General features: G+C 45.5%; 1 protein-coding gene across 1 annotated transcript in view; it reads left to right on the top strand.

Moving 5' to 3' along the window:
* Positions 1-15179, top strand: part of TRPC7 (transient receptor potential cation channel subfamily C member 7) — a 184614-nt gene that overhangs the window by 151290 nt on the left and 18145 nt on the right. The window contains exon 7 of the mRNA XM_064279703.1: positions 388-652. Within this exon, the coding sequence (XP_064135773.1) occupies positions 388-652 (265 nt within the window). The remainder of the gene's footprint in view (positions 1-387; positions 653-15179) is intronic.

Genomic DNA, 15179 nt, shown 5'->3' with positions numbered 1-15179 from the left:
TGTCCACTTGTGGAGCACCAACACTGGTAAGGAGGACAGAGTAGCAAGCAGTGTGTTAAGTTCCATGACAGGGGTGTGGACAGGAAACTGGGAGCACAGAGGAGAATGTGGAACCTGCCCCAGCCTGTGGGTGTCACAGAAGACTTCCAGAAAGAGGTGACACCTGAGTAGTATTAAAGGATGATCAGGAATGAAGCAGACCTTGAAATGAGGAAAGGGTATTCCTGGTAAATGGGCCAGGATGTACCAAGAGGGAGGTGGCACCTTCAGTATATTGGGATTAATTTAAGGACAAGGGCAGAAATGGCAAGTGATGAGGTTGGAACAGGCTTCTCTTCTAGGGCAGATCCTATCCCCCAGTAAGTAATACAGATTGTTTTCTTTTAGCCAGGGACAAATGGTGGCCTTCGGACCCTCAGATCATATCAGAAGGGCTGTATGCGATAGCTGTCGTGCTGAGCTTCTCTCGCATTGCGTACATCCTGCCAGCCAATGAGAGTTTCGGGCCCCTGCAGATCTCCTTAGGGAGAACCGTGAAAGATATCTTCAAGTTCATGGTCATTTTCATCATGGTATTTGTGGCCTTCATGATCGGGATGTTCAACCTGTACTCCTACTACCGAGGCGCAAAGTACAACCCAGCGTTTACAACGTGAGTATCCCAGGGCCTTCCCGACGGTCTCTCTGGGTTTCTTGACTCCTTGGTAATCTCTTGTAGGTAGCTTCATGAAGACTCAGATCTCCGTAATATTTGTCAAGGTTAAAGGCAGCTTTATTCAAGGTGGTCTAGAGTTGAGGTTCTGAAGTTGGAAGAACAGAAGAGTTGGCTTACTTCCTCACTTTGCTGTTTACATGCTGTGTGAACATGAGAGTACTCTTTACCTCCTTGACAGAGTTCCTTGCCTCTGAGCCTTATCTTTAAAGTGAGAATAATAATAGTACCTACTTCACAGGGATAACATGAGGATTCAAACAGATGATATACCTGCCTTACAGCAAATTTTCAATAAATGGAAAGAAATGTTATGGTTACCACTATTTTTGCCTTAGTCTGTGTTCTCTAGAAAACCAAGCTGCCAGGCAAAACTTCATGCCATCACTTTAATTGGGTAAGAGTGTTGCAATCCTTGGCCAATAAGACTGAGAGAAAAAAGAATATGAGGCATGGGAGAAGAGAAAGCAATAGAAAGTACGTCACTGACCTGGCCACAGTCTACCAGAATGCACAGCTGGGATGTGAGGGACTTCTCTGGGGAGACCATGTGGAAATACCACATCTCAGAGTAGCCCATCAGAGGGAGAAATTTATCTGCCATGAAAGGAGAATTTATCTGCCAGATCTTTCCCATCTGCTGCCTCTAGTTAGTCAAATTCACCCCACAGGAAATTAACTCACTCACCCACACTTCCAGGCAGCCCCTAGATTCGCTGTATCCACACAGCACAGGAGGGAAATCTGCAAGGGGTACAGGGCAGCAGCTCTTTGTGCCTAGCAGGCCAAGCCAGTGCCCATGCATGGACATCAAGCGAGGCCTGCTGCATCAGGGGCCTCAGCAGCAACAGGGGGTCCCAGGCCCAGAGGCAAGAGGCATGTGGTGTGAGGTGTGAGTAGCTGCCGCAGGGCTCCAGCTGGCCAAGCAGGCAGAGCAGCACAATGATGGAGGCTCCACCATGAAGGTGGAGATGGAGCTCCCTGAGCCTATCTGCGTGAAGATCCAAACCTCCTTCTCTCTGTGGTAGTTGTCAGGTGATCCCTTGTACAGTCATCAGTAGCACTGAGCAATGTTGTAGCAGAAGAATCTGGCAGACTTGAGTTTATACCCTGGCCCAGGCAGTTACTGACTGATGACCTTAAGCCAAGTCACTTGGTTTGTCTAAGCCTCTGTGATCTCATCTGCAAAATGGGAATAATACTTCCCATCTTATTCATAATTACTTTATGAGTAAATGGGGTAGTTTATGTAATGTGCCTGAAATACAGAAGTGTTTTCAGTCTAGGTTCTTTCCAAGGCCCACCCAGGCCCAGAACTTCTCCCTGCCTTCATCAAGCCCCTGCCCAGGATCTCAAGAGCCGGAAAGCTCAGGAAGGAGAGCCAGGTCTCTAGCCACAAGCACAGAAGCTGAGACCAACAGGGGCTAACCACTTCCTGACACTTGTCCCCAGGAATCCCTGAATGGCCTGGAATTTAAGTTTTTCGCCCAGTGGAAATGGCTCTGAGCTTCAGCCAGGCGAGCTCTCTGAGCAAGCCCCACCTTGCATCAGGGCCTCACCTTACCCTTCATCTGGAGAAATCAACCATCCAGGGAAGATACTTGTCTCTAAGAACCCAGACCAAGAACCACGGGCTGGGCTGCCCCACCCAGCTAGAACTACCTGGAAACAAGGAACCCTGGAACTGCTGACCTGCAGAAGCTGTTACTCTCTGAGACAAAGCAGATATGGTTTGTATATCCACAGAGAGCAGGTGCCTGACTCAGCACTGAGACATTCTGAGGGATGTCTGGCTCTGCCCTCAGCTCCAGGCTGCACTGGAGCCTCAGCACCCCAGAGGCATAGCGAGGGTAAATGAGCACCCAAGGCAATCTCTAAGTTTGTGTCTCCCCCACCCCTGCCTTGTGGAGAACAAGGGTGACTCATCCTGGCTGGCCTCTAATGGTGCCCCCTTGGACTTGAGCCCAGGGGCAAATGCCCTCCTCTAACTCCCCACCCCCCACTACTTCTCTGCAGCATCCCATGAGTCAGACAGACAGGGCTTCAGTCTGAGTCCATCTCCCACCTCCTACTGGCTGTGTGGCCTTGAGAAAGTACTTAAACTGTCTGGGCCTCAATGTCCCCAGGCCTAAAATGAGGATACTGAGTGAGCCAACTTCCCAGGCTTGTGAGGATCCAGTAAGAAGAAACCTAATAGGATCAAATACAGTGCTTGGCATACAATAAACAGTAGTGATCATAGTGGAGACAATGAATAAGGAAGTGAAGGAAGACTGGCGAGGACAAACTGCAAGAAGAGACAGCAGTACTGATTTGGCTCTCTAGGACCCTTTCTGGGCAGTAGCCTAGCTTACAAACTGTCCACCAGCTCAGGTAAACCAAGAACACTATTGAATCAGTTAGACTACTTGGTATCAATCCAGTCCCCAGTGATTAACTGTTGAAGGAATGGAATAAGCTTGAATTATTCAAAAACAAGTTTTCTCTAGATCTGCTAGAGGTGAAGCTGAATGTATTGACTCAGCATGGGATGTATTGATGCTAAACATGGAGGAGATGTCAGCCAGGTAACAAAGGCACTGATTCCCTGTGGTCAGGCCCTGATGTCCCTCCTGTGTGTCCAGTCTAGCATGGTGCCTTACACAGGATTTGCTTACTAAATGCTTCATGAGCGAGAATGAGGGAATGAACAGGAGAATGAAGCAGCAGATTGGGAATCTGAGGACGAGGACCTCTGTCCCATTTCTCCTGTCCTGAGTGTTCTGTGCAGTCCCTCTTCCCTACCCTTAAAGGGAACCTGGATTACCCACCCACAGTCCTCAGAAGGTCAGCGCCACCATGCACAAAAAAATGAAAAAGGTCAGGTCTTGAGAGGAGGGTGGACCTGGCCACAATTCCCAGCTCGATGCAGGACAGCTAACCTTATAGAAAGAGCAAGGTGGGTATCGGGGCTGGGGTCTTTGGGATCAGGAAGTCACGGGGACAGGTGAAAGCAGGACAAAGGGGCAAAGCAATTGGCTCCTTCCACGTACCGGGAAACCAAATGAAGAGTTTCTAGACACGAGAGACCCAACCAAAGAGGACCCCAGGCCTTCCAGGATGGGGAAGGGTGTGAAGGCAGCAAGCGTGGTAAAGACAGGATATTTATCATGTCGGCAGTTCCTGAAATGGACTGCTCAGCTATGAATAGGATTTGATTGAACAGGAAAATGGTCAATAGAGCAGCGAAGTGGAGAGGAAAGAATGGGTTTTTATAAATGTCATCTTTTACCTTCTGACTATTCTCTGGAGCGTGTCACCCCCCAGGAGACCGACTCATAATAAAAAAGCCACACGTGAGGAAAGCTGAGATTCATGCCTGTGGGGCCTCAGAGCTGTTCTCTGTGCCAGCTGGGCTGACGGTGAAGTCGAATGACCCCAGACCCCACCGAGGTGAAGGTTTGCCCCAGAGCATCCTTCCCCAGCCACACTGCTCAGCCCAGGATCTTCCCTTTGATCCATGTACAAGTGGCCGTTTCTCTGTAGAATTCTGAGCTTGGAGGATAAGACAGGGGCCCTCTCATCTGTTGCCCTAGAGTCAGAAGATGCAATCCTACAGAAGGGAAGTTTGGGCTGAAGCACACTGAAGGTGACCTCCTCTGCACCTGTGACATCCCAACCCCACCACTGCTGTGTTCAGGGGCTTTCTAAAGGCTGTTCGGAGGCTGGCTTTGAAAGTCAGCTGTTAGGAACCTAGAGAGAACTTTCTCATAAGAGCCCTGCTGGCCCCAGGGGTGTGGTATCCCAGCTAGTCACAAAAGCCAGCCCCACCCAAATCCGACTGAGTTACTGTACTTCCCAAAGAGGAGAGGCAGGACAGACATTCTGGTACAAAAAAAGAGGAGAAGAAAAATGTTACCTTTTTTCCTAGAATAAGCATACTCCAAATAAATTATTTTCAGGGGCAGCAAAAATAATAATAATTATTCTTAGTACTTACCACGTGCTACCTTTTTCTTGGTACTTACCATGTGCCAGGTGTGGTACTTAGGATGTGGTAGGAACTCTGCTCAGCACTTGCATATGTTTTCTCATTTAACATTACAAGACTCTAAGAAGGATTACAGTCCATTTAACAGATCAGAAAACCCAGAGATAAAGTAAGTTTCCTGAAGTCACCCAGCAAGTGAGGAAGGGCAGAGGGAGATTCAAACCCTGTTCTGTAACAGTCTGTGCTGGTGATGAAGAAGGCCAGGTTTGCCTGTGACCTCTACCAACCGCAGGCTCCCCACCCTCAACCAAGCCCTGCCTTAACCCCCATGTGCTCCAGTCTCGGAATCGCATACTTGCCTCCCACCCTCAAATCCGCATCCCCTCTGTCCAACAGACCCAGTAAGGGGTTAGGAGAAAATAGGCAGATTGAACTAACTCAGGCCAAGGTGTGAATAGACACACAGTATGAACAGCCTTAATTCAGATAAGTGGTTTTCAAACTACACCAGAATCACCTGGGAAGGTGGCTAAAGTTTGCGACTTCCCAGGCCCTACCCCTTAAAAAAAAAAAAAAAAATTTTTTTTTTTTTAGAGGGTCTAATTACAGTAAAAAACAAAAACAAAAAAATATTGCCTTCGATTTGATTCCAACTCATACTGATCCTATAGGACAGCGTAGAAATGCCTCATAGGGTTTCCAAGGAGTGCCTGGTGGATTTGAACTGCCGACCTTTTGGTTAGCAGCCATAGTACTTAACCACTCCACCACTGGACTTAGTTGTCCGGAAATCTGCACTTAACAAGCCACTGAGACCTGTTGCCATCAAGTCGATTCCGACCCATAGCAACCCTATAAACTATAGGACACAGTAAAACTGCCCCATAGAGTTTCCAAGTTGCTGCTGGTGGATTTGAACAGCTGGCTTTTTGGTTAGCAGCCGTAGCACTTAACCAGTGTGCCACCAGAGCGACTAGGGGGTCCTCATAGAGGCAGCCTTGGGACCATTCGGTAAGAAACACTGATCTGGCACAACCCCGTCACTACCCGAGTGAGAGACTGAGGCCGTTCACTCTCAACTGTGCATCTCTGAAAAAAAATTTAAAAGGGGACTTGTTTGTTAACTTAAGTGAGCATCTTCTTGGTGGAATCTCGGGCCCTGTGCGGGAAGATCTTTTTAAGCACACATCACTAAGTAGGTAGCCACAATCAATGAGGAAGGCGTGAGTCCTGGGGTCAGATCCTATGAGCAGTTCTCCATTTTTCAGTCCTCTTCCACTTCAGCACCAAGGATTCTCTCAAAGGCCTGGGTTATTTTCACAGCCACTTCTGTGTGGGGCTGGTGAAGGGGAGGGCAGGGGCATGTGCACAGGGCACTGGGTGGTGAGCCGGGGCCTGTCAGGGCATGACAGATCGTATACCTGCTGGCAGCTCATCATCTCCCAGCCACTTCTATTAGAACCTGCAAATGACCAAGGGGGAGGAAGGAAAGCTGTTCAGGCAAGTTGTGTGCTCTCAGGGTTCAAAATCAAAGTATCCCAAGATGTGGGTGAGGAAATGCAAAGAAAATCACCTGAGAATACACTCTCTTTAAGGAAGTCTCAGAGAAAATTTTTTCTTCAACTGTTTGGAATTTGTTCTGATGCGGAACATATCTTTGATTTTGTCATGGAAGTCAGTGGACAAAAAGAACTTGCTTTCTGGAGGTTTGTTTTATAGTCACTTTCACTGACATGCACGTATTCCATAAACCAAGGGCTTAGGCTTAGAGCTTATATGGAAACTTTGGGGTCCTGGCACTTTGGTTACAGGGTTAGAAAAAGAGTGACAGAAAGTCCTTGGCTCATAGATGAAATACAGCTGGTAAGAATGTATAGAAAGAGGGTGGCATTCTCTTGTCTCTAGTGGTGACCATGACAAGATGGGAACATGGAGAAGAGTGAGAGGGGCTGGGGACAGTGAGGAGGCCCAGAGCAGAGAAGTGAAGGTCACTCCAACACAACCCATGGGCTCCTGGCCTCCTCTTTAAATTAAGTTGGACTCCCCCACTTAATTCTGGTTGGAGATTAAATGCAGGCTCTGTTCCTCAAAAGACAATCCCAGCTGATCTTTTCTGTAGAATACTGAGGAGTCAGCTTCATGGTATAGCTGGGTTGAGATTTTTCAAATCAAAAATAATACCTCTCCTAAGGTTGTTCTGTCTTCCCAGGAATCACTTTTAACGGAAGGAGCTTCAGCAGTGCTAGGCAAAATTAGAAGCTCCTATTTTCCATGACAGTTATGGAAAATTCCCATACCATATAAAGGAAGGGAGGCATATGCTTAGTAGGAACAGGAGGTAGGTTTTGCCCCACGCACGTCGTCTGAGCCATAGAAAAGCCAGTTTCTCCTTCCAGCAACCCTGGACTGGACACTGGGCCCAAGGAAGGGCTTTTAAGACTCTGTCCCCACATATCCCACCCCACCCCAGGACTGCTGAACTTAGGGAGTGACAGTGGGGATGGAGAACGGGAGATGGAGAAGAGCTGCTTAGGAGGTAGAATGGATGAGAGGTGGCCACTGATTGAATGTGGGGTATCCAAGTAAAAAACCAAACCCGTTGCCATCAGGTCTTGTTGTGACCCTTTAGGACAGGGTAGAACTGCCCCATAGGGTTTCCAGGGAGCAGCTGGTGGATTCAAACTGCTGACCTTTTGGTTAGCAGCCAAGTTCTTTAACCACTGCACCACTTTACCCACTGTGCCACTTTTAACAATAGGTAAAGACCTGAGACTTCCCTGGCCCAAGGAAGAGAAAAGGAGACAGCTGGATGGGCCATACAGGCTGAGAGACACCCAGGAGGGAGCAATGACCCAGAGGGGCCTCTCGACACCAAAATGCTGTGCTTCTAAAAAGGATCTGGGTACAGAAGAGGCTCTGCTGGGGATAGCCAAGGTGGCATTGTGTTGCATGCCCTTGTAAAACTCACCATAACCAAGAGCCTATTAAGAGAAACCAGGGAAAGGCCACCTTGGGAGACTGCCATTGTTTGTGTGTGCAGAGCCTGCTGACTGTGTTTACAGGTGGGGAACATAGAGTCAGCCTCCTGGACTTTATAGAGAACAGATTTTCCCAGGACCCTGGGTCAGAGTTGAAATATGGGCTTCTGTGACACAGAAGCTCCACAAGGCTGAATTTTATCATCATATTTTGAAAATGATAATCTCTGCCTTTCCTCTTAAAAGATCAAGCTGGGCATATGGGTGTTTAGCGAAATGAGACAGCTCATTATCCCCGCTTTCATATGGAAAAAGTCGCCTAAAGAGGTTCAGAGGCTTCATGGAGGACTCAGTAGAGGTCAGTGGTGGGACCCACATCAGGCTCAGCGAGGCTGGATATCTGGGAATGATCTTCATGTGTATAAAGAAAAAAAAATATTTTGGGTCTAATATTTCATATCTTTGTATAACTCTGCAACAAGTGATAAAAATACAGACCTTTTTCTGGACTACTTTAAAAGAATAATTAAGCCTGTTAGCACAGAGACTCTACTATCACACAGTGTTTATTTACACTCTCCCTTCCTGTCTATTCATGGAATCAATTTTAAAAGCCTGGTGACTCTAAGCCTCTGGAACTGGCTAAGAGCCCCATAGTTTTGAGGAAAAAGCCTTCATGAGACCTCTCTTTTGAATGGTGTCTGCGCAGCATGTTCTCAGGTACCCCAAGTCCATCGTGTTCTCAGGCTGACCACAGCTATCTTAAAGGGAAGAAATTCTTACCTTTTAGTTCACTGAAATTCAATTCTAGAACCAGCAGAAGGCTTAAACTACATCATTCCTCCAAGTGACAGAGTAACAGGAAGCTGGACTGCCCAGGGCCTGCTCTAGAGATAATATTGGAAGAGACAATGTCTGTAGAATAAATGAATTCTTGGGCAGGTATGAGGCAAGCTGGCTAAGACCAAGTCTCCAAATCACCTCATGCCTTGGCTTCCCAGACTTCAGTCACCCATTGGCAAGAATGTTTACTGAGTCCCCACTGTTCTGGGCACTGAGGACAGAGCAATGAGAAAGTCAGCAGGCCCTGCCCTCAGGGAGCTCACATTCCAGAGGGGCAAAGAGGCAAAAAAAAAAAAAAAAGGATAAATAAAGAAGTGAACAAATAGACACGTAAGATCATTATGGTTTAAGTGCTGAAGGCTAGCAAAGACATAAAAATGCTGTACCCAGAGTAATTAGGGGAATACCTCCTTTAGACAGGGTGGGCAGAGAAGGCCTTTCTGAGCATGCGCCAATTAAACCTAAAACCTGAAGAATGAGGAGCCACCATGTGAAGGGGAGTGGGGAGGTCATTCCAGGCAGAAGAACAGCAGACACAATGGTCCGAAAGCAGGGAAGATCTTGGCCAGGGTGGTTGGGGCCCAGAGCAGCAAGTGAGGGGCTGTGTGAGCTGGGAGGAGCCTGATTACTCAAGAACCTGAGGGCTTCAGTTAGGTGACTGGCTTCGAATGTTAACTGTATGAAAAGCCACTAAAGGAGAAGTGGTGTGATCTGGTTTGTATTTTTAAATGGTTATTCTGAGAATTGATTGTAGGGTACGAGACTCAGTGTGGTACTGGAGTTTATTACAGTTTAAAAAATAATGAAACAAAAAACTTAGTTTTGTATTACTAATAAATAGGCAGCTTTTATTGCATATTTGGTAAAGGCCAGGCAGTATTTTATGTACTTTACAAGCACTGTGTTACTTCATTTAATCCTCATCACAATCCTATGAAGTAGGGATTGTTATTTTCCCATTTTACAGGTAGAGGAAGAGGTACAGAGAGGCTAAATTATTTACCCAAAAGTCTACATTCAAACCCAGGTTTGCCTGACTTCAGAACCTGCACTCTGAGCACAACACTAGAGCCCTACCTCAGTGGTAGGATCGGGGAACAGGAAATCGGAATGTACATCAGGGATTCATTTACTCAACAGACATTGACCTTGTTGAGCACCTTCTGTGCACCAGACTCTGTACTAGGTTTGGGGTTTCAAGGGTGAAGAAGACGCAGCATCTGCCCTCACAGAGCTCCAGGATTCTAGGAGTATAGTCTGACCTCAGTATAAGTAAATCTGAGTTGGACGGGCTTTGTGCATCCCAGTTCTTTGACATTGATTCTGAAGTCAGATAGACTCTTCTACTTCTGGATTGCCTACATCAAAGTCTTCATTTAGCACCCGAGATAGAACCAAGAGGTGATTCAGAGCACAGAACTTGCAGGGGATACCATGGCAGGGGTGCAGTTCAGACTTCCTCAGGCGTTTGACTGTCTGCCCTGACCTTCCTCAAGTCTGGTCCAACTGCTTTCCAGCTCTGGTTCCGGACATTAGTATCACAGCCCTCTGACAGGATCTTTCTCCATTCCAAACACCTTCCTCCGTCATCCCAGCTTGGAAGGCAGCAGGGCCATTGTTTCTGCTTTGAACTCTAGCATAGCGCCAGCTATTGTCTTCTGAGCTTGAGAAACACCCTTTCAAGATCCGATCCTCCTGTTTAATTTTAGCCTGCTATGCGCAGATTTGGGTAGGTAACTGAACTTAACTGTTCAGTGGTGCGGGTGGGAGTCATGACATTCCGAAGAGGCAGCAATTCTCCTAATAATCGCCCCAAACCCTCGCCTTGTTGATTAGTTTGTTCTCTGAGGCCCATAGGCAACTGCCTCTTCAGGCAACCTGTTATTAGAAGTCCCATTATCCAGGCGAGACAGACCTGGTAGAGAACTGATTACCCACCTCGTCCCTGCTTTCTGCCTGACAAGTCAGCCCAAACCCTCTCCCACACACACACCCCCGCCCAGCAAGAGGAGGGTGAATCGTGGTCTGTTCAGCATCACTCACAGGCACTTTTTTACTTCATTAGGAACACTTCTTGTGCTGGGGTGGCCTATTGACTAAACTTCAGCCCCTTCCACTGAAAGCCAAGAGGCGAATATAAAAAGACAGCTTGGGGTGGTGAAATCAGAAAGACAATTTGCATGAAATCAAGGGCTTGTGATCATCTCTGCAGATAGAAAAGAGAATGAGGCTTGCTCAGGAAAGTCAATAAGCAGCTGAATTCTGAACTCCACTCACCCCTGTGTAAAGGGCACCTGAGGAGCTCATGGAGTTGTATATGCTCTCAGGTAAGGCAGAGGCACCCTTGCTTACAGCCTCGTAGCTGTGTTCTCGCCTTACTGGACTTGCTGTTAGAGTCGACCTCTACCAGCACAGACATATGTTTGTTCTGGTCACCAGTCTATCATCAGCATCTGGTACAGTACCTGACACATAGCAACAGTTCAGTAAATATTTGGCAAATAAATTAGCAAAAATAGTAGTTACCAATTACTGATCTCCTACTATTACTTTATATGGGTTGCTCATTTAATCTTCTTAACAACAAAGCAGGAACCACTGAGACTCAAACAGATTTTGTAATGCCCAAGCTCACACAACCAGGATGCAGTGGAGCTGGGATTTGAATCCAAATATGAACCTTTGTTCATCTTACTGCACTTTTCTGTCTCTCTGAAGCCTCCTGTGATTGACACAGTTGAAGGAATTTGTGGAAAACTCTGTAGCTGCCCAGTGATGTCAGTTGGAAGATGTAGAGCCAAAGGCTGCCATTCTTATCAGTAAAGAACCTCAAACTTAGCCTCAAGGCCAACTAGTTGATAGTGGGGGCTGTTTATGAGCCAAGTAGTTTCAATATTAACTAAGCCAACTCTAAGATACTTTCCTCCTCAAAGACAACCCCGGACTTTCCTAGTGACTGGCCTGCTGTCCCATGCTTTGGGTCCCGCAGCTTCTGGATATTGTGAGTACCAGTTAATACATAACTCAGAGGGTGCTATTGGAGGCAGCTCCAATGCCCAAGCCCTTGGGATCTGTAATGTGCTATTAGCTCCTTTCCAAGGCCAGCATTCTCTCTGAGAATATGTTAATGCAGGCTTCCAAAATCAATTTAACGTAATTCTGTTCCCACTCAGGGCAGTGAGGCCAAGTTTAATTTCTTTCCCACCACATATTTAAACCAGACAATGACACTAGGGTGCCATCTAAAGCTAAATGTGGAGCTCTTGTCACCATAAAAAGCATCAAGTTTTCATTGGAGTCATTGAAGCATTTTTTCCTATTATGATGTTTGCATCTTCGTATTGATTTATGAGAGCTCTTTATGTAAGGAAGACATCAACCCATTGTCTGTTATTCATGTTACAAACAGTTCTTTCCTCACTTAGTCTTTTGTTTTATATATTTACTTATTGTATTTTACTGATATATATGAGTTTAAAAGTTTTACGTGATCAAATATCTTAATCTCTTACTTTGTAATTTCTGAAATCTTCCCCATCCAAGATTATATAAATATTTAAAACCAAAAAACCCATTGCCATCGAGTTGACTCTGACCTATAGTGACCCTATAGGACAGAGCACAACTGCCCCATGGGGTTTCCAGGGCTGGTGTATTTGAACTGCTGTCCTTTTTGGTTAGCAGTTGTAGCACTTAACCACTGTGCCACCAGGGCTCAATATAAATATTTACCAATGTTTATTCAAGTTTTTTGATGAGGTAATTTTTTAAAACATTTAACTCTTCAATTCCATTCAGATTTTACTTAATTACATGGCTTGGGCTGTGGATAAAACATTCTTGCTTACCATTTGGCCCAACTAATTGGGCATAACTGAGCCCATAAGATCCCTTCTAACAAAAAACACTACCAGCAAAATGAGTCTATTTAGTTAGTCCACTGAATGTTCCTGTCAGGAGGGGTGGGTACAGATGAAAGACCCAAGAGATCCAATGGTAAATCTAGGCCAAATGACCCACCTTTCTTTCGAGGAGGACTTTGTAACCTCAACTCATTTTGCTCAATAAAAAAAGTTTGCAAGGGCTACAGATGCTGCCCCTGATGATCTTAGAAGGGATCTGTCAGAAATGCATAGTTTGGCTAAGACCCAGTTTGGTGCAGTGGGTTATTGCTCTTTAGGGGGAAGCTTTCACTGTGGCAATCCTGGTGAGTCAGGGCCTCTTGTGATTAGATTTTCCTGGAGATGATGGCCAAGTTAAAGTCCAGTGGTTAATCGTTAAGCTATAGAATAGAAATGAAATAGGTGTACAGTAGTGAAGATTGACTTCCACACAATAAACTGATCAGATCGGCATTCCAAGCCACATTAATTGTTCTCAGTACAGGGGTCAGGGCTACGGACATCATTTGTCAGTCAAGTGGATGAGGGGCTAAGAGGTAGATTTAGGGGGTGATAAATATTCTTATACTGAAACACACACTGCTTTATAGGCCAGCTCTGTCTCACTCAAATTATTGACATGGAATGCCTTAGTGAAGGCACCAAGGATAAATCAGAGCTCAGTGGCAAAAAGTCATAGCAGGAAACAAAGGAGAAAGCTATACATATGTGTAGCATCTGGGCCCATTTTCCCTGATCAAAATTCAGAGGGTTTTCCCTGAAGGTGTTCTGTAATTGTTGTGCTCCATTCAGAGATAGCCAAAGGTTTGTGAGTTTTTCCACAGTAAGAAAAAAAAAAAAACCAAACCCATTGCCATCAAGTCGATTCTGACTTGTAGCAACCCTATAGAACAGACTAGAACTGTCCTGGAGGGTTTCCAGGGAGCAGCTGGTGGATTAGAACTGCCGACCTTTTGGTTAGCAGCTGAGCTCTTAACCATTATGCCACCTGAGTTCCAAGGTGAAAAAGAGAAGATGAATTTCTCTATAAATCTCTCAGAGATGTGTAATTTCCATTTCTTAGATTGTTCATGCCAAGCACATAGTCCTGGACCGGCCCCCGTCTGCCCAGCCCCTCACTAAGATGGTGTGCCCTCTAGTTTTCACCTGATCTTGCCAGGCAGAAAACCCCCATCAGAGAGATCACATCCTGCCTTCTCCTTCCAGAGTGGGATTTGGGGCTCGTCCAGTGGTTTGGGATTCTCTCTGCCACTGTTCCCTTCCATTAGAGTGATAACCGAAATAGTGTGTCATAGTGGAAGACGATACCCACAGGGAGTCATGCCCACGCACCAGAATGGCATCCTTTTCACACAAAATGGATGCTTTGTCTGGCACAAGGAAACTATTTCCCTTCCTCAGGATCACATCAGGAGCTGGGGCTCTAAAATAAAGGTTCAGTGCCCAGTCGTTTCTTCCAAATACTCAACTAAATTCCTTTTTGCTAACAATGAAAGGAATTACATGTACCAAATTCACAATTTTAAAAGAAAACAAAAACAAGTAATGACAACAAAAACCCACCTCAAATATTAATTTTTCACACTCTGGGAAGTGTAGGGAATGAGCCATTACAGCTGGCTAGGGACACTCATCCACCCACACATGCTCACACCCAGAAGAGCTGAAAATTCATGCAAGTCAGAGCTGGATTTTTAGCCAAAGTGACGAGTACTAGTATTTCTGTATATCTTGTCAAATAAATACCAATCCTTAAGAAACACAGTGTTTTTTGTTTTTTGTTTTTCTCCTCAGAACTAGCTAATCCTGGCTATTTGTGGGTGGGTGTGAAAAACCTGAAATGTTAAAGTGAAAAAAAAAAAAAAAGTGCTTTCTCATGACACCAAAAGCCTGGATACAAACTAAAAGAACTACAGTTAGCCATCCAGAAGTTACCAGATATACCTGCATGTTCTAAACCACCCAGCCAAAATTCAGCTTTCTGATTAGATTTTATGTCATAAACATGATATAGGAGCATAGCCACAAAGTATAAATTGTGAAATGTGCTTGGGCCTTATTCTTAAAACTGGTGTATTTTGTTAACTTCATTATCTCAAAATCAAGAATAGTGTCCTAATGGCCAGATCTGACCTGAGCTGTCCTGTAAAGCACGTGCAGTGCCTGCCCTGAGTGAACGGCAGGGTGAGGTTTGGGCAGTTACCTGGTAAAAGTAAGCTATGTGGGCACACCACATTGAACCCTCTCATGCCTGTCAATTCAGCCCCAGTCTAGAAGACTCGCTGTCTATGCTTGGCCTCACACCCCGGAGCCAGGGAGGTGGTGAAGCATAGTAGTTAAAAGTGGATGCATTGTGCTAGGACAGGGATGAACCTTGAAAACATTATGCTGAGGAAAATGAGTCAGACACAAAAGAACAAATATTGTGTCATCTCGCTTACATGAAATATCCAGAAGAGACAAATGCATAGAGACAAAAGTTTCTTAGTGGTTACCAAGGGGCTGGGGTGAGGAGGAAATGGAGAGTTATTATTTAAAGGGTACTGGATTTTTGTTTAAGGCAATGAAAAACGTTTGAAAATAAATACTGGTGATGATTGCACAATTTAGTGGATGTAATTAATGTCACTGCCTTATACACTTAAAAACGGTTAAAATGACAATTGTTTTATATATTTTATTATAACAATTATTGTTTAAGTACATGTTTTCGAAAACTAGAGACATACCTGGATTTGCACCCGACTTTCCGAGCTGTGTGCCTGGCGCTGGCA

The sequence above is a fragment of the Loxodonta africana genome, chromosome 2 (genome assembly GCF_030014295.1).
Source record: "Loxodonta africana isolate mLoxAfr1 chromosome 2, mLoxAfr1.hap2, whole genome shotgun sequence".
Lineage (NCBI taxonomy): Eukaryota > Metazoa > Chordata > Mammalia > Proboscidea > Elephantidae > Loxodonta > Loxodonta africana.
The sequence above is the reverse complement of the archived record's forward strand: the minus strand, read 5'-3'. Positions and strand labels throughout refer to the sequence as shown.